Here is a 24847-nt window from a genome sequence, read left to right as displayed (position 1 = left end):
TTAGTTTTGATTTAAAAACTGCAGGGAGCCCTTAAAGCTTCTCTTTTGTTGATGTGTATGTGAAGATGATCGGCGCATGTTGCGTCCCAATTGCACATTAAAAGCGACTCAAACACATGCATTTTCTGTGCATCAAGCCAGTTGACGAGCTGCTCGTGTGTAAATGAACACACTGCCGCACTTCACTCTGAAACACACAGAGCATATATTTTTCAATTAAATCCCAGCCTTTGATTTTGTCACGGTTTTATTCCGCTCTATCACGCAGCCCTGCACTGAAGTCGTATCGAGAGGCCAGAATATCAGAGATCAGTGGACGGACACAACCACCTAGAACCACAACACCATGTTTTAATGTCTGCTTTTATATTTGCATCGTGTGATATTTTGAGTATTGCTTTGTTTATTGATTCCATCTCTTATCCATGCGTTTTGCATATGCATGTGACAGCGACTGAGGCATAAATTTGCAGCAAAATCCTAGATGGCATTTACAGCCTATAAAAAGACTCCCTCTCAGCTGACACTTTCAGTTTTCTGCACTCATACCTGATGATGGTAATCAGATCGCGTGCGCTTTTATACCCGTCTCAACAGTCACGCGGCTTTAACATACTCGTGTTTCCAGCAGGGCTAGATTCCAGACATTCAGTGAGCTCTTCCTGTTAGACATCAAACCTGAATGACTGCCTTCCACGCTATTTTTTATTGATGTTTAGGGCCGATTGGTGGAAGCTTCTCATCATATAATCACACTGTGTTTTACTAAGAGTGCTCGGAGTAGAGCACTACCACACTACTCGCACTACGTCTGCATTATATTAGATGTGAACTGCACATTATGAAAAATGTCAGTATGCATGGAATACATAAATGATCTACTACATTTGCCAAAATGTACATCCAAAGCACACTGCGTGGAATACTGTATCCCACAATGTAGTGCACTCAACTTGACCTTGCATTTCCAGTGTGATTTAAAGGAACCAGAAGCAATGAATCATGTTTCATGCAAATTAGACATCCAAATGTTAAGAAATGTATGCACAAAATTGGATTAAAAATGTTTTTTTTTCCTGGAAAAAATAACTACATTCCACTTGCTGAATTAAACACAGAGCAAAACGTGGTCAAGTAACAACAAAGAAGTCCATGACTTTTGAAACTTGTATTGTTGCATACTCATTCACATACTTGTTTTTGGGTGTAGAGTATACAGTATAAACTGTACAGTACTGCTAGTATGAGTGTCCTCTCAGACGGCTCTTAAATGTTATCCGGCGCCAACTGAGATGAACACATTCCTGGCTATAGGCGTATCACTGAGCTCATGGATCGCCTCTGTAGATGTGTGACGTGTCCTGCTCTTTGTCTCCTGTAGGTCCCTCTGTCGAACGGGCTGCCAAAGCATCCCCTCCTAGGGTGAGTATTAATGGATCATGTTTGTTGTCTGTCCTCGATGCTTGTGATGTGACTCAACTAGTGAATTGATATGCAATTAAAAGATTTTTGACAGTGATTTATTCAATTCCAATCAGTCGAGAGCAGCTTCACAGGCTTAGGACTTTCATCTCTTGCTGCATAATGTGAAGAAGAAAAAAAAAATCTTGACACACTCGAATATCGCAGTTTTGGGGCTAAGTAACCATCCCGTCACACTGTTAACTATTCAGAACCAGACTAGACTGTAAAAAAAAAATATGTAGTCTCCAAATCATTCATTCATTTCTGTTGCATATGAATTTGCCGCAGTATTAATAACATCGCTCCGTGAGAAGCATTCAAATTTGACCCAGAATTCTCTGTAATAAACCATATCGAATCAAACAGCGCTGACGTAGAAACCGTGAGAAACATTGTGCGTTATAGTAGGCTTTTCAATCTACAAATCACCAACATTCACCATGGATTTAATGTAGTAACGCTAACTTTAACCATCATATTGGGGGAGAAATAGTCGACTTTTTAAGTGCTTCACACTTTTTACCCTTTTTTTATTTTTTTATTGTTGTGTGTTTGTTTTTCTTGTTTTAAAGGGTGCTATTATGAGATTGTAAAGCACTTTGGTCAACTCTGAGTTGTTTTAAATAGTGCTATAGAAATAAACTTGACATTGACATTGACATTTACAGCTCTTCAAAGCTCTAAATATTATTCAATGGAAATGTTATTTTTAATGTGATGACCAAAAACATTATTTGTTTTTCCTTCAAAGATTGTTCCCATTTGTAAAACTAAAAGTTTCAAGAAGTAGGAAAACTAACACTCATTGGCAGACAAACATTTGTATTTAAAAAATAAAAAAGACATGAAATTAATTAGCCATTTCCACTCGAAAAAATAGTAGTTTTTTTCACACTTTTTGCTTTTGAATTTATATTTATTTATATCATTAAAAAACGCTTAGCAAAGGGAAGCACCATTCACAGTTCCTAAAGAAAATGGCCACATCTAGGCATTATACATGTTCTTAAAACCTTCCGTTGCATATGACCAGCCAGAGTAACAGTACCGTGTGTCTGCAGGGGAGGAAATCCATTCGCTACAGTAAAACTTCGGCCCACGATCACCAACGACAGATCAGCCCCCGCCATCTGATGGACACCACAGCTGGCCTTCATGCACGACAGTGAACACACACATTCCCACAGAGATTCAGACAGAGACCCTCTGCTGAGGATGCTGGGATTCACTGTAACACACTTCAGCACACAGACACTACATACTGTTGAACCACTATTTATGCCTGTCCCCTTAAAACCTCTCTCTCTCTCTCTCTCTCTCTCATATATACTATTTATGTACATCTTGAATGTGTGTGTATATAGAGAAAGAATCAATGTACATGCATTTAGCTGTAAGGATCACGAAGGCAGGTAGTCAGAGTGTCATTCTGTAAATACACGAGAGAATATGAGTGTGCTCTTAACTTCTTCAAAGCATTGTCAAAAGTGTTTTTTTTTTTTTTTTTTATATTTACACTAGATGGGAACCTGCTTTAGCAGAAAGGTCCTGATGATAGTGACGTGAACCGAAATGCTGTTGACAAAAATTCTACTTATTTCAGGTTGTTCTGAACTGGTCATTATTCTTTAAAACACTTGAGCCCAATTGTCCTGGTAACTAGTGGAAGGAGCTTGACCTGATGGATTCCTGAGCGTGAAGTGAATTGAAGCGTTGTGATCCCAGTGAAGGTCATGGATTGGAAAGGAGAGGCATGTTTACCAGAGTTAGCTGGCTAACTCGCTCAGCTGGTGTTTAGGAACAGTCAAGTTTGACCCGGACGACGACACCACCATCTACAAGAGCGTTTTTAGCTGATTTTATCTTTAATCTGATTTTATCAATTCTTTTAGTTTGCTTTTATCAGCGTAGTCACAGCATTGAATAATGATCCATTGTCGGTCAGTCAGTGGATAGTGATTTATTTATCTTCTGCTTTGGGGAAACTATTCATTTGGCTTTGATTGTATCAATGCACTTGTTGGCCTGAGATCTTGTAGATCATTGCTGTATGAAAATAAAAATATTTTGTTTTTAAAAATGTGTGTTAGTGTTAAAATATGAGAAAGCTGTAATTAACATTAGAAACACTGAATGAGTATGAATGAATATAAAGTCTTGGTAAGAAATACTTCTGTACATGTAGACCAAGTGTTTTTAGACATCCAGCACTGCACATCTTTGTTTCACCCAGTGCAGGACATGACGTACTCAACCGATCGTGTGTGTTACGACACGCATTCATATGCAATGCTGCGAATGGAGAACACCTGAAATAGACTGTGAAACACTAGTTTAAAAAAAATACAATATTGTGTTTTATATATTTTTTTCTGAAAATGTTGTAAGGAAACATTGTTTTATAGCAAAACAAAAACTGCATTAGGTTTTTGAAATCACCAAATTTCACCAGTTTTAAATTAGACAAGTAGCCACATATGCTTGAAATTTCATTACGCTACGTGGAAAATGATGTAAAATGAAATGTTGCTCCGTAAGGACTGGTTAATCGAGAATGACGTGTCACGTGAGAGGAGGTGATCACTCCATCGCGCTATGATTGGATGTGATCGTTATGATAGGATATGATTGGTTCTTGATTTCGTGCGCATTCTCGAATCGGCGCGAATGACGACTAATTAAATAGTAAACAGCTTTGTCACGTCAAAATCAAACTGGACCAGTGTCATCAGTACAATCTTGATGACTGAGTGCTGAAAAAAAGTTGACAATTAAAAAGAAAAGCTGAACAGTAATTTACAAATAATATATTTTTTTTGTTTGTTTGTTTAATTGTTACTGCCTTTAGTTGTTCTTTTGGAATACATGTAAAAATGTGTAAAAGACTAACTCGAAATTTATACATTTAAAACCACATAGTTACTGCACAAAAATACAAACTAGATTTGTATTTGGTCTCTCTTTTTATGTAATGTTTATTTGACCATGAGAACTGTGACTTGCTTAATAATGTGGAACAACCTCTAAGTAGACCTGGCAAACTATTTAACAAACCTGTCTGAGATTGGTACCAGTTACCTAATAAAACAAACAGTTTCTTTGAAAAGCTAAAATCTGAATGTTTATTGTACTGAATCCTGCTGATATGTCACTTGCATGATACTTTGGAACAGTGGATATTACGGGAGAAACGGTACACAACATGACGGTTGATTTGTTTGACCCAAAAACATTTCTTACTATTATTAATGTTGAAAAGCTTACTTTCTGTGGAAACCATGATATTTTTTTCATGGATTATTTGATGAACAGAAAGTTAATTTATTCAACGGCATTTATTTGAACTAGAAATCTTATGTAAAATAGTCACTTTTGATCAATTACATGAAATTGAATTCTTCAAAAACGTGTATGTAAATAATTAGTTCAAGTGAGAATGATGAGGAAGTTTCACAAATGAGGAAGTTCAAAATGTTGACATTTCAAACGAAAGTCCGATAAAATGAGCAGACAGAAGCAGAAACACTTGTAGAATTTATTTACAATCTTTTAATGTAAAAAAGTTATAACCGTTCATAACAGCGTGCCTAGGGTATGCTATGAGTACATCATGAATGAAATCACACTGGACACGTCCGAGACTGATTGTCGGTCACTGGAAAGACAAAAACATTTCCATTGTCAAATATTAACTGCGTGTCCTTGAGTGACATTACATTGTCCCGCTGCCAACTTCCCTTGTTTATTGCAAGTTTCATTTCAACTTGGATCTGGCTGTGAAACATAACTGCATATTCACCCTCTCTGAGAAGCTTTCAGAAACCCCAGCACATATAACATTGATCATCAGTGCAGCAGTGCGATGAAAACATGGCCCCCAAAACAAGACCCCCCTCAAGAAAGAAAAAATGGTCTAAAACTGATTCAGAAATCCAAGATATACAAACAACAGTTTTTTTCAATCGAGAATAAAACGATTAATACAGAAGATAAATACAATGCTTTTTGATCTTGACTAAGATGTGATTGACACGATTAGTGAGTATATTATTTTCTCAATACGCAAGAACAGATTAAACATTCTGTGATGGAATTGGAGAGAAAAAAAAAAACATCAATTTAATTTACACAGTTACTCAAAGTGAGTCGGCGTTTGTCCAGAGTCGTACGGGAATTTCCCTCAGTGAGTCCCGGCTCCATCAGTTCATGGTTTCCATGCAGTCGGAAAGGCACTAGTGATTAGATGACTGGAGACTGGCTTTAAGATGTCATATAAACGACAACAACAACAAAAAACAATAGTGCTTGCGAGCCGTGTATAAACTTAAAACATGGACAACCATCTTGAAGTAATCAAAAAGTTTGTGCCTGGTTACTGTTGTGATCTGTCATTTATCATACTTGCGTTAAGCGACATTTGGCATTTTTCGTGTGCAATGATTACAGATAAACTATGCTGATGCTTAAAACTGAATTAAAAAGACAGCAACTTTGGGGGAAGGGGGGGGTTTGGTCCCTCTAGCCGAAAGTGGCTCCACAGTTTGGACATCTCCTCTGACGCAGGGCCAGGCAGAAGAGAATTCCCAGAGGAAAGAAGAAAATGGCACACACGATTCCCAGGCATGTGAAATCGTCCTCCAGCACGCCGACCCTGAACACATCACAACCCCGCGGTCAGCACATACGCCACTCAAACATCTACCAGACATCTTCCAGACCAGTCTTAAAGGGATAGTTCACCCAAAAATGAAAATGCTGTCAGTATTTACTCTCCCTCACGACATGAGGGTGAGTAAATACTGACAGAATTTTCATTTTTGGGTGAACTATCCCTTTAAGCCGATTAAACTGAGATATCTTCATATATGCCAGTGCCATTGAGAAGAATGGTGTATGTACTCTTCATACATGCAAATTTGGCCTGCAATGTGATGTTTGGTCCAATCTAGCCCTAGTCCTAAAATGAGTTTGACATTTGATAAACCACATCAGCACAAGTTGCAACAGTAACAGCTACAAATGTGTCTCAATTCTCATACGACCAAAGTTATTTTGCTGAAAGCAAATCTGAAACTAGCATTAGGCTGTAATTCTTCCTCTTCTTGCGTATGGTTATCAAGTGAACAGTGTTAAAGGGTTAGTTTACCCAAAAATTACAGTTTTGTCATCAATCACTCGCCCTCATGTCGTTCAAAACACAAATGGAGATCTTTTATTAGATTAAATCCGTTGAAAGGCCGAACGAGCAAGACTTTAAAGCTTCAAAAAGTTCATAGACATCATAAAAGTTATCGAACAATTTAACACTTTTTAATTTTTTAACAAAAGCTCAAACGTGCTTGCTATTGTTAAAGTATCTTAAATTTCAGTCGCCGTGCCTCTGTTATTTGGAAATGTAAAAATGCCTTTTTTAAGAAACAAAAGCATCAAACATCTGTAATTCTTAATCATTGACGGACAGATTTCTATATTATTTCTATATCTATACATGTCCTGTATGATATAGTTCGGTATGATTGAAAAGGAGCAACAATCACATTGTCCACTGAACTGGACTGATCTGGTGCACGAACCAAAGTACAGTGTGTAATCAGTGCTGTCATGAGGTCACATGACTCTCAGAGTCAGATGAGCAAGCAGGAAATGCTTCTGGATTAAAACAAGCTCAAAGAGGCCAATTTAAGGCCAGGATTAATAAAGAAATCGGTAACACTTTACTATAAGGTGCATTAGTTAATGTATTAGCTAACATGAACAAATCATGAGCAATACATTTGTTCCAGTATAATGTTAGTTAATAATAATACAGCTGTTCATTGTTTGTCAAGATTTTAATACATTTTCAATTAAGATTAATAAATGCTGTATAAGTGTAGTTCACTATTAGTTCATGCTAACTAATGAACCTTATTGTAAAGTGTTACCAAAAAATTGATTCTCTCCTGGTTTTTTGTTTTGTTTTTGTGGTTTTTTTAGTCATGGCATGACATAAGTGACATCAGACATGCACGGTCACATGCTCACCAGCGAACAGGAAGAGGAGTGAAACCACTGTGAATTCAGATTATTTCCATCTGGTTTATTTCGGTCCTTACTTCCAGTAAACAACTCCATTACGTAAAGCTAAACTGCCAAATACGACTAGCATGACTTCTTCTAAACAGAACTGAGAGATTTGGCGAGTGATGCGTTTGCTGTGCGCCTCACCTGCAGGCCGGACACCCCCCCACCACCACCACCGAGGGCTGGACGATGGTGTAAGTGCTGGTGTAGGCCGGCTGGGTGGCTACGGCTGCGGGCGGGCCCGGGACGCCCGGATAACCTGAGGTGGCGGCCGGGAAACCTGTGGGACAGAGTTCAGAGTTTCCATTTAACACTCCACGTTTGTCACTGTGTGATGAGCAGGAGTGATGTGTTATGAGCTGAATATTGTACAGGAAGCTCTAGGTTAGGATACACCCTTCAGAAAAGAAGTCATGTGATTGTAGTGAATGTGCAGTTGTAGTGTCCTTCAAATATTACGTGTTTTTGTATGTACTTGCAGGTAAAAAGAGCACAATTTCATGACTGTTTCTAGTTAACACGCTTTTAAAAAGAGCATTTAATGTCAACTTTGTATTTTAATCTGGTGCTCCTTTTTTTTTTTTTCAATGAAATGAATGTGCCATATTTTAGTTCGATAATGTTTTTTATTTCATGTTTTGCATTTTTAAGGGATTTTATGGAACTAGATTATATTTAGGCTGTACTCTGACCATTTAATTTCCAACTTAAACTGTCGTAAATCTTGAATGCTTTAGAGCAAAGAGTTTGATTTTAAATCTTTATGATTTAATAATATTTCGTCATGCTTTAAAGAAGTGCTTTTTGGTATGTTGACTAACACACTTAGGCACTTGATTATAATTTTAACTGTAGTGTGTTATTCAATATTACATTTAATAGGCTATATTATAAATGTACTTAACTGGAACTTCATTATTACAACATGTGTAATTACAAATATATTTAAATACAACATACATGTTTCAATAGAAATGACATTAAAGTATTTTTAATTGGTCATAAATGCTTGTCAGTGACTTTTGTACTTATGAAATGACATAAGTGCTTAAGTGGGTCAAAAAAGTTGCATAAACTGCTTAGACTTGTTTTATAAGTCGGGCATCTTTGCTTCAGAACTGGCCGTAACTAATAAATCAGTATGAAGACGTAGACTGCGCTAATTTGAGAATGAAAAGAGCGATTATCGTTAGGCTGAATTAGTCAAGACTAGAAAGTTTTTTTTGTGTGTTTTTTTTTTTCAGATCTGTGACTGAATTACTCTGACTCAAAATAAACCAAGAACTGTGTTTTGTTGTACTAAGTCTCGTGACACCTAAATAAGTGAGTGCAGTATTTTATAGAAAGTAACGCCGTTCACTTCGGTAAATGTTGTACCATATCTTTAAGTATTTTTATTCTGTTTTAATTTAGGTTATTTTTAATAGCTTATAATTTATATCAATTATTGGATTGCCAGTCTGAGAAAAGTCATTAAAAAGATGTGTAAACACACTCTTTGAAATGGTTTTAAATGTATTCCTGATTTGTATTTTTTTTTTTTTTTCACTCGAAATCGCATCAGTTGTCAACTGACTGCTGCTGTGCGGTCAAACTTTTGGAAATATTATTAGTTGTAATGTTTTTGAAGAAAGTCTCTTCTGCTCATCAAGCCTGCATTCATTTGATCAAAGTACCAAAGAACAGTTATATTGTGAAAGGTTATTACAATTGAAAATAATGGTTTTCTATTTCAATATACATTAAAATATAGGCTAATTTATACCTGTGATCAAAGTGTTCCTGTGATTCAGTGTCACATGATCCTTCAGAAGGCATTATAATATGATGATTTATCATCAATGTTGGAAACAGTTGTGCTGCTTAAAAAGAAGAAGTATGACCTGTGATCCTTTTTTCAGGAATCATTGATGAATAAAAAGTTTAAAAAAAGAACAGGGGTTAATTCAAATATAAATCATTGCAACAATATACACTACTGTTCAAAAGTTTGGTTTGTTCACCTTTTTTTGAAATAAATTAATACTTGTATTCAGCAAGGATGTATTAAATTGCAACAACAACAAAAAAGGAAAAAAAAGTGATAGTACAGATTTATATTGTTACAAAAAAAATATTTTGAATGAACGCTGTTCCTTTTAACTTTTAATTCATCAAAGAATCCTGAAAAGAGGATCACAGATTCCAAAATATATATATATATAAAAATAACTGTTTCCATTATTAAGCATCAAATCAGCATATCAAAATGATTCCTAAAGGATCATGTGACACCGAAGACTGGAGTATTGACCCTAAAAAAAAAATCAACTTTACATCACAGGAATAAATTATACTATAAAGTATATTAAATAGAAAACCAATTATTTAAAATTGAAATAATATTTCACAATATTGTTGTTTATTCTGTATTTGTAATCAAATAAATCCAACCTTTGATGAGCATAAGAGATTTCTTTCAAAAATCTGAAGCATATGAAATCACATTCTTAATAACACCGTCACATAGCTGCTATGCGTTAAAAAATCCTGCAGTCCGTGAATTATTGCAGGATTATGAGCAGATTAAACGCAGTTTCGGTGTGTTTGTTCGCGGTTCTCTTGCCTTGGTAGGGCGGCGGTGCCTGAGGCTGGAAGCCCGGCGCAGGAGCAGCGGCCGCGGGGAACGAGCCGTAGTCGTACGCCGCCGGGACCGTGTTGTACGCTGGAGGTCTGTCCTGGAGAAGAGGTTTAGTATCCATATCCAGTCCGAGGAGTCCTATGCACTTCAGAAAACTAGTTTAAAATCTTCTTGAGCTTGAAAGATCACTTAGACTAACGCAAACAAAAACCAAAACAAAGATTGGATGAAAGTTCCTCAACTCTCCCCCATGCGACTTCAACCCGCTCTTACAGCTTCGGGACAGGAATGGTTTGAAGTCGTGTGAATGTCCTAAAGATGCGCCATAGCGAATAATTGTAGATTTCTCTCGTTTATGAAAGAAATCTGGGTTTGGTAACGACTGAAACTCCTTATCAAACTCAAAAACGACGTTTTTTCCTGCAGCACTGTCACAAGACTCACTATCACGTGATGAAGTGGAACGCGCATGAGCGGTGGCGGGGGAGGGGGCGCGCATTAAAGTTATACACAACACTCACTTTTTACGGGCTGAAAGGTTTCATTTCTATTTTTGTTATTAACTCGTTTATTATTTTATTTAGTTTATTTACATTCTTGGATTTTTTTTCCTCTGCTGTTCTATGTTGTATCTACTAATGTTTGATACTTTATATTTGCAATTGTTGACTGATTAATAGCCTAATAATAATAAAATGCTCACTAAAAAGTGTATCAGATAAAACAAAAAGGTCACAGTGCTTTTATTTATGTTTACAATCATGTATACATGAGATAAAGGGTCTTATTAGTAACCTGACAAAAAGCTATGTTATTGTAGGCTACATCACGCTGTGGTCATGTCGAGAAACCGTGACGTGACCCCAGCTGTAGGAATCTCTGTAATTGCGACATGGCTTAAACACACCTATCAAACAGATCAAAATTCAAGTTCATCATGAGTGCTGTGATTTCCAATTTGTGAACAAACCTTCAACCCATATCTTTTCAATTTTATCTGGCTTCCAAAAACTCGGTCTGAGTGAATATAACCAGTTTTGCTCACTTGGAGCACGTGTAAAGGTACAATATGTAAGATTTTTGCAGTAAAATATCCAAAAACCACGAGGCCAATGTTATATATTTTTTTAGTTGATTACTTACAATATCCCAAATGTTTCAAACAATTTGTAAATCGTGAGAAAATTGCGATTTGAACCAAGGAAACGGGACGTGTGAGCAGAGGTGAGGAGTCGCCAGTCAATGATGTCATATCCGCGTTACCCTCGGTTTCCGCCAAGTTTGACCTCGTACTGCCATAGTAACCATGGCGACAGACGTTGACAACTGGCCCGTCACACTGTTGTTGTTTTGTTCAAACATTTTGGACCATAGCAAGCAGACTTTGAGACAAAAAGAGGACTAAAACGAAGATCAACATCTTTCGAGATGCCGAGAGCTCCACGTCTGCGACTAACTTCGACTTGACAGAGACGCGAGTGTTGCATGTACTTTTAGACAGGTGAGCAAATGTACATAAAACAAATCATGTTAATCAATGTTATTTAGTTCAACATGATGAGATGTTAGAATATGATCGGTATGTTATTCTAATGTTGATCTAGCTTAACGTACTTAGTCTCATACAGCCAACACACAACCTAACTAACAACATTCAACACACTCAAATGCAGTTTAGTGTGATCGTGTAACTGTTAGAGCAAGTGAAACAGCGCTGCGCTACCTCAAGTTTGATTCGTCTAATAAACTGACCTGTGTGAGTATTAATTCAGCACTTGCGTGTAGTTCGGTAGAATGAAATGTCCTTATTCTTTTATATCCGCGGGACTCGCGTTGCGTGTGGCGCTGGTATACGTCTAGCAATCGCGCCCTGCTTCATATCACAGTCATGTTAAAACATTAATGTATTCACTCATCCATAAAAGATCCATAATTCAGCTTAATGTGGAATATACATCATCAGTATACGCCTTTGTTATTGTACGAGGTTAGCGACCCCTGGTGGCGAAAAATCCTGCATATTGTACCTTTAATGCTGCCTTTTCGGAATTATTGTAAATACGAGTTTCCTAGTTGGAAATTGTAGGCTCTACAAGTCGTGTTTAAAGGGCCAAACCAGCCCTAATAGGCTATGTGAATACATAGATACATTTACAATTTAAATAAATGTATGCATGTGTCTATTGACAGACTTTACAGTACAAAAATATAGCTGTCAAAGTCAAACTATAAAGCAACTGAGTGTTACTGTCTGCAATGCTTTTTACGTGTACAGCTGTTGCTTTTTTTATCCTACGAACTTTAGTAGCATACAATGCATATAGAATTTACATCTTAATACATCCACACAGAAATAACATGCTAGAGAGCTATGTTGAATTTAACTGCTAGTACTGTGATGTGATTTTGATGACAAAGGAGTCTCTGACAAACATCACAGTTATTTCATGTTAATAAAGAAAATCTTCACAGCACACGTTGTTCCCAAATGTGCTTGTATTTTATTCACGCCACAAACTAGGAATGCACTTCAAAACACACAAGGTCAAAAAAGATTAATAACAACAGTTTTTCAAACACATTTTCAGCACGATTATAGGTTTTTCGTCTGAAGTCATTTGTAAATTAATCTGATACATCCCCTGTCTATGCATTACATCAGTCTGAAGTAACAGCTGAAGTATAAGAGTTAGTACTCGTGTATCACCCTTGAGTTTTCAATTATTGAGAGAGTAAAGAGTGAATAATTGATCGAGTAAACCTGCGCATATATGAGAGCTCTGCGCGACGGAAAAACATACGTGCGCGCACAGGCTGTCCAATCAGAAGCTTAGATTTCAACATTTCCGTGAGCGCTGACCAATCAGAGCGAAAATACCCATGACTTCCTGCTTTGGCTCTCTGAGTCTGAGCCTTTAGAATAATGCTGGGAATAATAATAAACGGGTTGCTGATGTTTGTAATGCTCGGAATAGATGAAGACTCGCTGCACAATCATTAGACTACACAGAGGGTGAGTTTATGACCGCATCTGAGCGGAATGTGAAGCTCTTGTGCGTCGGAATTTACATTCGTCGTATTAGGCTACTATCATTAAACATCATAAATCATAAGACGAAAGCAAGTGCATAAATGTTTTACCATTAATTTTAATTAAGCAGAGAATAATACGGCTGTAATATGGAATCCAGAGAGACAGGTGCGAGTTGACCACTGGTGTCCAGTAACAGTTACCTGTAGGCTATCTCTTACTTAACTAGACTATAAATGTGTGTATTGAGTATTTAGTTATTATATAAATGTATTATTGCTTGATCTATGGATGAATCAAATTAAATAAGCAAACTTTAAAATACAATAATACGTGTAATTTTAATTGTGAACTTTTTGACGGTCTGTGGTTTAATAACTAAACAACAAAGAGCTGTTATATATATATATATATATATATATATATATATATATATATATATATATATATATATATATTAATATTATTTATAATTTTAATTTTATATTAAATAAAGTATATATTATTTATACTATTGTTCAAAAGTTTGGAGTCATTGAGTTTTTTTAAAACAAATTAAGACTTATTCAGCAAAGACACATTAAATTGATAAAAAGTGACATTAAAGATATTCAGAATCAGCTTTATTGCCAGGTATGTGTACACAGACGAGGAATTTGACTCCGGATTGTACATTGCTCACGATGTGCTTACTCATACAAAAAATACCATAACACAATAGACACAGACTAAAAATATAGACAACACTAACATACACACTATGAACAAAAACAATATAGACATATTGACAAATAGTGCAGTGAGCAGAGTGCAAAGGATGCAAGAATAAGATTATTATTATCATTATTATGTACATGTCGGAGGTGGATGTGATATACAGGTACACATACATGTACACATGTACAAAGTGCGATGGAGCATAGTGCAAAGGATGCTGGAATAAATAAGTGTAGGTATTATTTTGCAGGAGTTATGACTTGAGGTAGGTGGATTGGTATACAGTATACAATATGACAATATAACAATATGAACAGCTCTGAAATAGAGAATGGTGAATAAATAATAAGTGGTAACCAGTAAACAGGTGGCTGATTAGAGACAGAATTACTGTCTCTAATCATATATTTATAACAATAGTACAAAAGATTTCTATCTAGAATAAATGCTATTCTGTTTCTTGAGCATCAAATCATCATATTAGACTGATTTATGAGGGATCATGTGACACTGAAGACTGGAGTAATGATGCTGAAAATCCAGCTTTGATCACAGGAATAAATTACATTTTAAAATATTTTAAATTAGAAAACAATTTATTGTTGTTTCACAATATTATTATGTATTTTCGTTCAAATATGCAGTCTTGGTAGGCAGAATAGACTTCTTTCAAAAAGATAAACAAATTCTCATTGACCAGAAACTTTTGAATGGTAGTATATCGACAGTGAGAGTGTGTGTGTGTGTGTGTGTGTGTGTGTGTGTGTGTGTGTGTGTGTGTGCGTGCGTGCGTGCGTGCGTGCGTGCGTGCGTGCGTGCGTGCGTGCGTGCGTGCGTGCGTGCGTGCGTGCGTGCGTGCGTGCGTGTGCGTGTGTGTGTGTATAGTACTGTGCAAAAATCTTAGATACTTAAGTATTTTGAGAAAAAAAAAAAGGTTTTATATCTTTTACTGTAGTGTGTCAGTGGGAAATATCAGTTTACATTTTCCATTTTGCCATTGATTGTAATAATAATCCAGTGATATTTGTGTAAGCAGAAAGAGAGTCTGACAACAGCCGGTCTGATCTGATCTGACTGTCATCGAGTCTGTCTGTGATTACATGAAGAAACATTTGAAGAAACCTTCCTGCAAAGCTTCAGCACTGTGAGAAGTTTTAGGCTGTTGTCAGACTCCTTGTGCTTACAAAAAAAAGTATCACTGGATTATTACTATAAATGGCAAAATGAATGTTTGGAAATATAAACTGATATTTCCTACTGACACACTACGGCCAAAGATATAAAAAACTGGCTTAAAACCATTTTGTTTTTTGGTGAAAAGACTAACATGCCTAAGACTTTTCCACAGTACTGAATGTTATCTATATTTCGTATAGCACGGTCAGTAGTGCTCTCCAGGGCCGATGATGTCCGGGTCGCTGCTGTGGGCGGTGGATGTGTACGGGCGGGTGTTCAGTCTTCCGGCCACTAGAGGGCGCTGGAGCCGCGCTGCTGATATAGTGCTGGAGCTGAAGCGTGTGACGGGCTCTCATCAGTGCTGCTGGGGCATCGGCTGCGACCATCACGTCTATCTCAATGTGTATCCCAGTCAAGTGCCTATACGCCACCAGGAAGAGACCTATGAAAACCAGGTGTGTTCAGTTTCATTTTCTTACTCGAATTTTCAATTCAATTGCGATTTGGCATGATTAAATACTGTACATAACAAGGTCCCATTTGTTAAAGTCGGCATGGAACGGAACTTGCGATATTCTTTATTTCCCTATTGTGACGTAGGAGTGAAACTTACTGCTTCGGGAACAAGAATAAATGTAGGGTGGGGCTTGATTTTGTCCATGGGGATTTGATTGGATGGTTGTGGTTTGCTATTGGCTGATCTCATAGTGATCCCGCCCTCACGCCAGTAAACGCATCATCGGAGAAGAGATGAGCTGCAAGAGGGAGAGAAGTTATTCTGATTCAAGTTTACAAAGCACATGAATAAAAAAAATGATGTGCACAGATAAATCATTTAGGTTACACTTTATTTTTAGGTGTTACTTTGTAGTTATAGATTTAAGTAATGAGTAATATTAATTAACTACCAGACTACTACAGGGTTAGGAATAGGGTTTGGTTAAGGGTTAGTTGGTATGATGTATGTATAAAGTATAATTGATAGTTATTCCTATAGTAACATGTAACATGTTACAAGGACACTGTAAAATCAAGTTTTACCATCATTTATAAATACTGCAATAATCCATTAAAAGCACAAATTGTCCATTTTGATTTCATGGTGTCTTAAAGGGGTGGTAAAATGCCCTTTTCACAAGATGTAAAATAAATCTCTGATGTCCCCAGAATGTGTGTATCTGAAGTTTTAGCACAAAATACCCCACAGATATTTTTATATACCATGTTAAAGGTTATCAAAAACGTATAAAAAACGTTCTAAACGGTTTTAAGTTGAAATAGTTGCCGAATGCCCCTTAAATGTTAAAACAGAGTCAGACAAAGATGGAGAGACTCAAGAAGAAGTGACAACATGTAGATTGCAACAGGACGTGTCTCTGAATGGTTAGTTGATGAATTTATGTTGCTGATGTGGAGTTCACTATCTTCAATTAGCATATTCTGTCATGATAATCTATAAATCGCTCGTATAGGAACTGTTGTGAGATGCACACAGAGTGACTTTTTATTGCATGTGAAAAGAAGGATGCTGAAGTTTGAGCTGACTCACAAATGTACTCTTATACAACAACTTTTCCTCTTCTCGACATGGACGGCGTGTCCCGGGGGCGGGGTTTATGTACATTTTAGGGTTGCTGATGTCACTAACCCGGGAGGAATGTCGTGTAGTCCCTACCAGCCGTTTGTTGTAGTCCTTTTCTTTAAAAGCAAATATCTCCCTTTGCTTTGAGCATTGTAACTTTGCAGATGTTGTTTATGCTCAAACTTTATTACTTAATGCATTAGCTAACTTTTCTAAATGAAGTAAGAAAATACAACAGGTTATTGTTAGTTCATGTTAGCTCAGGTCCATTAAAGACCTATTCCCCCTTTTTACAAGATGTAATTTAAGTCTCATGTGTCCCCAGAATGTGTCTGTGAAGTTTCAGCTCAAAATACCCCACAGATAATTTAGTATACTTGTTGTAAATACCCTTTTTTGAGTGGAAGGAAAAGCATTCTGTTTTGGTGTATGTATTTTTAAATGCAAATGAGCTGCTGCTCCCCGCCCCCATTTCAAGAAGAGGGCGGAGCCTGTACAGCTCGTGCCTTTAACACTCTGCCAAAAAACGAATAAAACATCTGTTTGGTTTTGATTATTATCTCTATTGTGGTAACGCTCACGTGACATTGCAGTTCTTCATCATCATGTCAGTTTATTATCTGTATGCTACTCACTTCTGTTTTCAGAGAACCGGGGTTATGCAAGTAACCTAACGGTATTAAATTAAGTTCTCTTTCACGTCTTATTGCGCTTAAACTGTCAAATACACATAAGGTTATGTCAAAACACACAAAGTTCACATAAACCCAGTCAGTTGTGTCTGTGAATATAAACAGCAAGTAAAGAAATCACATGTGTATTTTAGATCTGTGTATTAAAGTGAAAGCTTAATATACAGTACCTACTGCTATACCGTTAATATGAATCAAACGATAAAAGAAAAACAGAAAATCACTAACTGCTCTTAAATGAGTTAACTACCAGGGCCCATCATTTCCACGATGCAGAAAACGCGGACGAAATCACGGAAACCAGTCATGAAAAATGTAATTTACTGTATAAACCGGAATTTCACGGAGTTTGTCAATTTTAATAGATAAAAAAATAGCAAGTCAGTACACTTGAATCAATCTGAAATAGACTAGTCTGTGAATATTTAACCGCAAAAAGACTATTTAAATATGAATCCTGCATGGTCTGCATGTCTCTGTGTGAATGAACGACTCAAACTCGCAGTTTAATTTCCTGCACACACACTGAAGCACGCGTGACGCTCGCGGTGTTTTCAGCCTCTGCTGTCTCTCTATATGAGGACATGAATGCCTTAACTTCATCTCCAGAGCTGTCCTGAGAGTCACTTCACCAGCATCAAACCATTTCATGTGAGAAAAACTATTGTCATATCATACACACACAGAAACTCACGGCAACCCATCAAAATAAAAGTCCGATTTAACTTGAGAAATTCTGACAGAAATATATTACTGTTGTACAGTAGAATTTAGCTTCGTCTAAATGTAATAATAATGACAAAAATAATAATAATAACAGAAAAAAAACGAATTTGTGAAAAAATCTAACGGATTTCATAGGTCCCTACTTTAGCACCTTTATTAAGAATTCATTTCTTTCTTGAATGCTGCTGTTAAACGCTCTGGCGAGGAGATAAACACGGCGGATGATGTACAGCTCACTGAGGGCGGGATATCCATGTATCCATAGTAGGCCTTTCAATGCATTTGTTAATTCATACTCATAAAGTAGACCTGAAATGGCATGCATTTGAAGAGTATTAGTTAAAAAAATTCAAAATACACCTGAATAGTATTTTTCCAGTCATGAATTTTGTCATCGAAGATTTCTGAAAAATTGTGCAAAAAACGGTAACGCTTCCTTTTACAGTCCTGCTCCCCATGTGCATACTATGTACTTATTATAGTAATTACAATAACAGGGTAATAACTAGGTACTAACCCTGAACCTACCCCTAAACCTAACCTTAACCCATGTACTTACCTTATATTACCAGTACTTTCTTAGGTAAGTACACTGTAAGTACACGTAAGTTAACGTACTATAAAAGGAAGCGTTACCCAAAAAACTTGTCTTGTCTCGTTCTCGTGAACCTAATCTCGTGTCTCGTCTCGTACACAGACTGCAAACAAACATTTATGTTCAAACACCATGTAAAATAAAATTTTGCATTATAAATTATTTTAACAGATACAAATTTTGAATTTAATAATGTATTAGTAAATATTCAAATTAATATTGACAAAAACTAATAAATGCTTTAGAAGTATATATATATATATATATATATATACTGACCTGCTAAGATTCTCTGTGTGTTTTCCAGAGGTGGAACCCAGTTGACGGTTACACAGACACACTCCTCCCGACAGACCGCTGGCAGTGGACGGATGAGTCCGGCTCGATCCCACAGCCTCTTCACAGCTTTGAGCTGCCGTCTGCTAACTGGGAGTGGGAGGGCGACTGGTACGTGGACGACGAAAGCTGTGGGAGAGAATCCACTGAGACTGGGGTGAGGAACACAATCCCATCGCAAACCTAACTTAATCTCCACTTAACCTCTGAACCCGGCAGCACTGACCTTCTCCTGTGCTGTCAGGGCTGGGAGTATGCAGTGGACTTCCCTGCCAGCTTCAGCAAAGACAAGAAGTGGAATTCATGTGTCCGTCGCAGGCGATGGCTTCGCTACAGGAGATATAAAGCGCTGGGATCATGGGCCAAGGTATAATCACCAGTAAAAAGTTATTTCAATGTTAAACAGCCCACAGATAAGCCTTAATACAACCAATCCGTATTTGTGGCATCTAATGCGTTGTATGCAACACCCGTGTCGCATTGAGAATGTGTGTTTTTGGTGCAGGTGCCTTTGGACCGGGGCAGACCTCCACCCGAGCCCTTCATTGACCTCAGCTGTGGAGGCTGGGACATGAGCCCTGAGAAGCGCATTCACCTGTGGGCCGTGTCCCAACAAGGGAAGGTTTGTGCAAAGGAATATTCCTGGTTTAACACAAGTTATGTGCAATATTGTTGATGGCACGGAATATAATGCACATAAATATATAGTATATACACTACCATTCAGAAGTCTGAGGTCAGATTTTTTTTTTTTTTTTTTTTTGGAAAGAAATGAATACTTTTATTCAGCAAGGACACATTGATTTAATAAAAAGTGACATTTATAATATTAATCACTGAAAAAATCATGGTTTTCACAGAAATAAGAAGCAACACAACTGTTTTTAACACTGATAAGAATCAGAAATGTTTCTTGAGCATCAAATCATCATATTAGAGTGATTTCTGAAGAACCATGTGACACTGAAGACTGGAGTAATGATGCTGAAATTACAGTTTTGATCACAGGAATAAAACACATTTTACACTATATTAACTTAAATAATAAGCAGCTAGTTAATAGTAAGAATTGGAGGCTAAACTATGTTGTTAGCAAAAACAGCAGTGATGCTGTTGTGGTTGCATTGCAGATTTCTGACCACTAGAGGACGCTGCTGTGCTGTTCTGTGATTCTGCTGCTTTAGTGTTGATTTACTGTTATATTATTTATTAATACAGTTTAAGTTTTAGCCATTTTGCTGTGCTATTTGTGATTTAATTGTTTTTTAAATATTTCTATTGAGCTTTAATTTATGTAATAATATAGCAAATTAATATATCACGTTTATTTATTTATTTATCTTTTTCAGTTTTTGTTTTAGTAGTTTTATTGCTGAAACATTATTTCAGTTAGTTTATTTTGTTTTAGTTTTTCATCTAATATTTGAATGTTGTTTTATCTCGGCTTTATATCAATCAACGGAAACGATTTATACTAGTTTGAGGGTACGTTTACAAGACAACGATATGCTTAAAACGGAGAAGTTTTTCCTTTGAGTTTTTCGCTACAGACATTGTCAAAATGATCCCCATTCACACGGATCCATGAAAACAACTAAAAACGCTGTATTCTGCTGCCAGGCCATTAGATGGGGATTGAACACTATAGACTGAACACGTAATACACCCGTGCATGACGTCATCGTCTTCAGAAATTCACGTTTTTGTTGTTGACACGACACCGTTTTCTACTAAAAACTGAAGACTTTTTATGCATTTTGGTCATTTGTTTACAAGAAAACTGCGTTTTGGGTGCCTGAAAACACAAACTGTTGAAAACGGGTTTCAAAGTGCAAGTTTTTGAAAATGGTCTCCGTGTAAACAATAAAAATGTGAATCTCTGAAGACGATGATGTCATGCACATGCGTATTACGTGTTCAGTCTATGTTTCATCGCCATCTAATGGTCTGGCACCAGAATACAGGGTTTTTAGTCGTTTTTGCGGATCCGTGTGAATGGGGATCGTTTTGACAATGTCTGTGCAAAGAAAAAACTTCAAATGTTTAAGCATATCGTTGTCGTGTAAACGTACCCTTTGAAACCCGTTTTCAAAAGTTTGCGTTTTCAGCCAGCCAAAGCGCCGTTCTCGTGTAAACTAACGGCCAAAACAGATGAAAAGTTTTACATTCTTAGTTGTAAACGGTGTGGTGTAAACAGCCCCTCAGTTCACCTGTTTGCAGTTGCAGGGCAGTTTTGTGACCACTAGAGCTCACTGCTGTTCTGTGACGTGCTCTTTATATTTTGAGCTCGGCCAACACCTCCTTATGGATTAACCACTTGCTCACAAGAATCTGAACAATTTCCCAACCTAGTGGTTAATTTAAACACTCGCTGAATGTTTTGTCATGTTTATGATCTGTTAAAATTCTATTCCTGCCACCACACAGATCTCAGGTGTGTGTGTCTGTGTGTGTATGGCAAGCCGTTTTAACATTTAATCCTTAAAACCTACTAGTCCCTATTTTAATGCTACTAGTACTTTTTTTAGACACTAGTATCTATTCCATTAAATACTAGTACTTATTCATTAGCTTTTAGTGCTTATTCTTTAGATACTAGTGCTTTTTTAAAATATACTAGTAGTTATTCATTAGATTCTAGTGCCTATTAAATTGGTGTAGATACTAGTACTTATTTATTAGACACTAGTATCTTTTGTAATTGTTGCTAGTAACTATTTTTATTTTACTATTCACAACTGCTTTTTTACTCGTCTTATGTTATGACTAGTCAAAACGGCCACTGTAGAGTTCAATTAATAATCTTGCTAGTAAAATAATAAAAATCTTACTAGTAACATTTGGAATAAATACTAGTATCTATTGAACAAGCACTAGTATCTATTGAATAAGTACTAGTATCTATTGAATAACTACTAGTATCTAATATATACTTTCTAGTCAATTTGAATACATGCTAGTCAGAACTGAATAGTTGATATCTGAATGACAGATCTCCATAGAAGTCAATGGCAAAAAAAATTGTTACTAATAACAAAAGAATAGTTACTTGTCACTATTGAAATAAGTACCAGTAACTAATGAATAAGTACTAGTATATATACATACTAGTTAGGGCTGGGTATTGCTAGGAATTTCACGATTCGATTTCGATTCTTGAGGCTTCGCTTCGATTCGATTTCGATTCGATTTTGATTTATTAGCTTCGATATCGATTCAATAATAAGTAAATACACGAGTAATTAAGTACCTGAGTATATTTTTAAATAATGTGTGCAGTATTACCAATGTTTAAGAATAAATTGACCCCAGCATGTTTCCTGTCATGTTTCCTCTCTCTCCCTCTCTGTCGTGCACGCGCTTCGCGGTTTGGAGCTCGCAAGTTCTAGATTTCGGGAGATTTGAACTAATTTGCGTACATCAGGGAGCCGCTATCAATATGCGGGAGACTCCCGGAGACTTATTGTTGTTCTTATTATCATTTAGGGGGGCTTAGGAACATTTTGGGGTAGCTTCAGCCCACAGCGCCACCACTGACCGGTGGGCTGAATCGATTCATAGGATTTGATGAATCGAAATTGAATTGAGAAACAATAATTGCAATGCATTGATGAATCGATATTTTTACCCAGCCCTAGTACTAGTACCAATCTAATAGGCACTAGTACCTTAAGAATAAGTACTAGTAGCATGAAAATAGAGACTAGATTTTAAGGATTAAATGTTAAAACGGCCTGCCATAGTATGTGTGTGTATGTGTGTGTGTGTGCGTGCGTGCGTGCGTGCGTGCGTGTGTGTGTTTGTATCTCTACACAGCTGTGGTCCCGCACAGGCATCAGCCAGCAGAACCCGGAGGGGTCACGATGGGAGCCCGTCCAGGTTCCCCGAGAGGTGGCACAGGTCAGCGCCGGCCCGAAAGACCTGCTTTGGGCCGTTCTCTGGGATGGACAACTGCTGGCCAGGACGGGCATCAGTAAAGACTGTCCTAAAGGTCCGACACTGACAGATTTATTTCTGTCCTTTGAATTCACACATACAGAATGCAGAACATACAGTACATGTTTTGAATGACATCTATATATGGTCAAACTGTGATCATGGTCACGGTTATGTCAATAGCAGAGGCTCTATAAGGAGCATGTGTGACACTTGAGCCACACTTAAAAATGTTCGAATATGTCATTGCAGGATCTTTTCTCTTCACTAAGGTCCCTTGTTTTCATAATTTGTCTCATTGTGTTTGAATCAGCTGGGGATTTTTAGTGGACGTATGAAGTCAGTCCTAAAGTTCACACAGGTGTGGAGAATCACATTAACTATCAAACATTATCAACTAATACTTGACAACTGCAAAGTGTCTCAGTACTTTTTGTCTTTGTTTTGTAGTGTATTGTTTTATCATATCAAACCTAACATAATACAGTAACTTTTAGTGTAGCTTAATAGTCCAGACTCGTTTGAGGTCAACTGTGCCTTAAACTACACTCGTGAAAAAGAAGTGTGCTTAATTTAAATGGATGTGCACTTGTAGTGTACTTCAAATCCTAAAAGTACATTTTTAAAAACTACTTGCAGATAATATAATAGTAATGAAATAAAAGGCCACTTGAAGAGAGACACTTTCATGAATGTTTTCTTAACACACTTATGTAGACTTTTTAAAAAGTGCACTTTGTAATAATGCCTCATTTTTAAAGTACATTTTAAGTCATTATGTTTTGAAAATGTGTCATGCACAAAAGAAGTGGACTTATTTTGATGTGTTGACCAACAAACTAAATCCGATTTGAAGTACTTGATTATAATTTTAACTGTAATCTGTTATTCAATAATACATTTAAACTTAATATATTATAAGAGTACTAAATAGCAACTTCATTACATAATTATAAATATTTGTAAATACATGACATAAAAATTCTAATAGAAACGACATGAGTATATTTTAGTTTATCATAAATGTTTGTCAGTACATTCAGCAGTAACTTTAAGACAATAGAAATATGAAATTACATATAAAGATGTGCTTAATTCCTACTTAACTGGGTCAAAAAAAAACACTCTTGTGTTCAGCTAATTCATTCAGTTTGCACTTAAGTACATTCTTTTAAAGTATATTATTTCTATAACAAGTACTCTGTTTAAAAGTATTTAAGAGTTTACACAAGGGTATGTCGGGCATCTGTGTTGAAGTCTAATCTTTAATTGGGAGAGGTTTGTATGTTTTCAGGCTCATCGTGGGATCTTGTTGAGTCTCCAAGTCAGAAAGGAGCCGTGCATGTTGCAGTGGGCATCGGTGTCGTGTGGGCCGTTACTAAGGACAACAAAGTAAGACGATATTTACTGCCCTGTACACTGCTTAGGCTTGACATTAATATTACTGCTATAGGTTTCGCACATTCGTTGTGTGTGTGTGTGTGTTGTGTGTGTGTGTGTGTGTGTGTGTGTGTGTGTGTGTGTGTGTGTGTGTGTGTGTGTGTGTGTGTGTGTGTGTGTGTGTGTGTGTGTGTGTGTGTGTGTGTGTGTGTGTGTGTGTGTGTGACAGGTCTGGTTCAGGAGGGGTGTGAATTCCCACAATCCCACTGGCTCAGGCTGGATCAGCATTGGTGGAGAGATGGTGATGCTCAGCGTGGGGCCCAATGACCAGGTGAGATGAGTGGAGTATCATATTATACTGTCTAACAATAAACACACTCGCTGTAGAGCAGTTTTCTGCCAGGTGGTCCGTATACTGTAACATGTAAACATGTAAACTGACATCATGTAAGGGGGCCCTCGAATTTTGTCTTTGACATGATTGGGGGGCCTTAAAATCCCCCTTTGGTGAAAATCAAGCTTTTAATGT

The 24847-nt window shown here is 36.9% G+C and overlaps 3 protein-coding genes across 4 annotated transcripts in view; 2 read left to right on the top strand and 1 right to left on the bottom strand.

Moving 5' to 3' along the window:
- baiap2l1b (BAR/IMD domain containing adaptor protein 2 like 1b) overlaps positions 1–3544 on the top strand; it is a 90388-nt gene extending 86844 nt beyond the window's left edge. Inside the window, exons 13-14 of the mRNA XM_077211667.1 lie at positions 1382–1422; positions 2526–3544. Of these exons, the coding sequence (XP_077067782.1) occupies positions 1382–1422; positions 2526–2598 (114 nt within the window). The 3' untranslated portion in view covers positions 2599–3544. The remainder of the gene's footprint in view (positions 1–1381; positions 1423–2525) is intronic.
- Positions 3545–4985: 1441 nt separating this feature from the next.
- Positions 4986–10622, bottom strand: bri3 (brain protein I3). Its single transcript, XM_077211684.1, has 3 exons — positions 10133–10622; positions 7672–7807; positions 4986–6115 (listed from the first exon to the last, which is right to left on the bottom strand). Exons 1-3 carry the CDS (start codon positions 10266–10268, stop codon positions 5983–5985), a joined length of 405 nt encoding a protein of 134 aa, XP_077067799.1. The 5' UTR covers positions 10269–10622; the 3' UTR covers positions 4986–5982.
- Positions 10623–12971: 2349 nt separating this feature from the next.
- Positions 12972–24847, top strand: part of tecpr1b (tectonin beta-propeller repeat containing 1b) — a 35885-nt gene continuing 24009 nt past the window's right edge. The window contains exons 1-8 of one of the 2 annotated variants that reach the window (XM_077211645.1): positions 12972–13160; positions 15272–15526; positions 18974–19159; positions 19247–19369; positions 19508–19624; positions 22819–22993; positions 24233–24330; positions 24548–24649. In XM_077211645.1, the coding sequence (XP_077067760.1) occupies positions 15299–15526; positions 18974–19159; positions 19247–19369; positions 19508–19624; positions 22819–22993; positions 24233–24330; positions 24548–24649 (1029 nt within the window). In that variant the 5' untranslated portion in view covers positions 12972–13160; positions 15272–15298. The remainder of the gene's footprint in view (positions 13161–15271; positions 15527–18973; positions 19160–19246; positions 19370–19507; positions 19625–22818; positions 22994–24232; positions 24331–24547; positions 24650–24847) is intronic. The other variant, XM_077211646.1, reaches the window with a different exon arrangement.

Source organism: Siphateles boraxobius, unplaced genomic scaffold (assembly GCF_051911475.1).
Source record: "Siphateles boraxobius isolate OS27281-9 unplaced genomic scaffold, OSU_SipBor_1 66, whole genome shotgun sequence".
NCBI lineage: Eukaryota > Metazoa > Chordata > Actinopteri > Cypriniformes > Leuciscidae > Siphateles > Siphateles boraxobius.
Note: the sequence above shows the minus strand (reverse complement) of the source record. Positions and strands in the feature narration are given on the sequence as shown.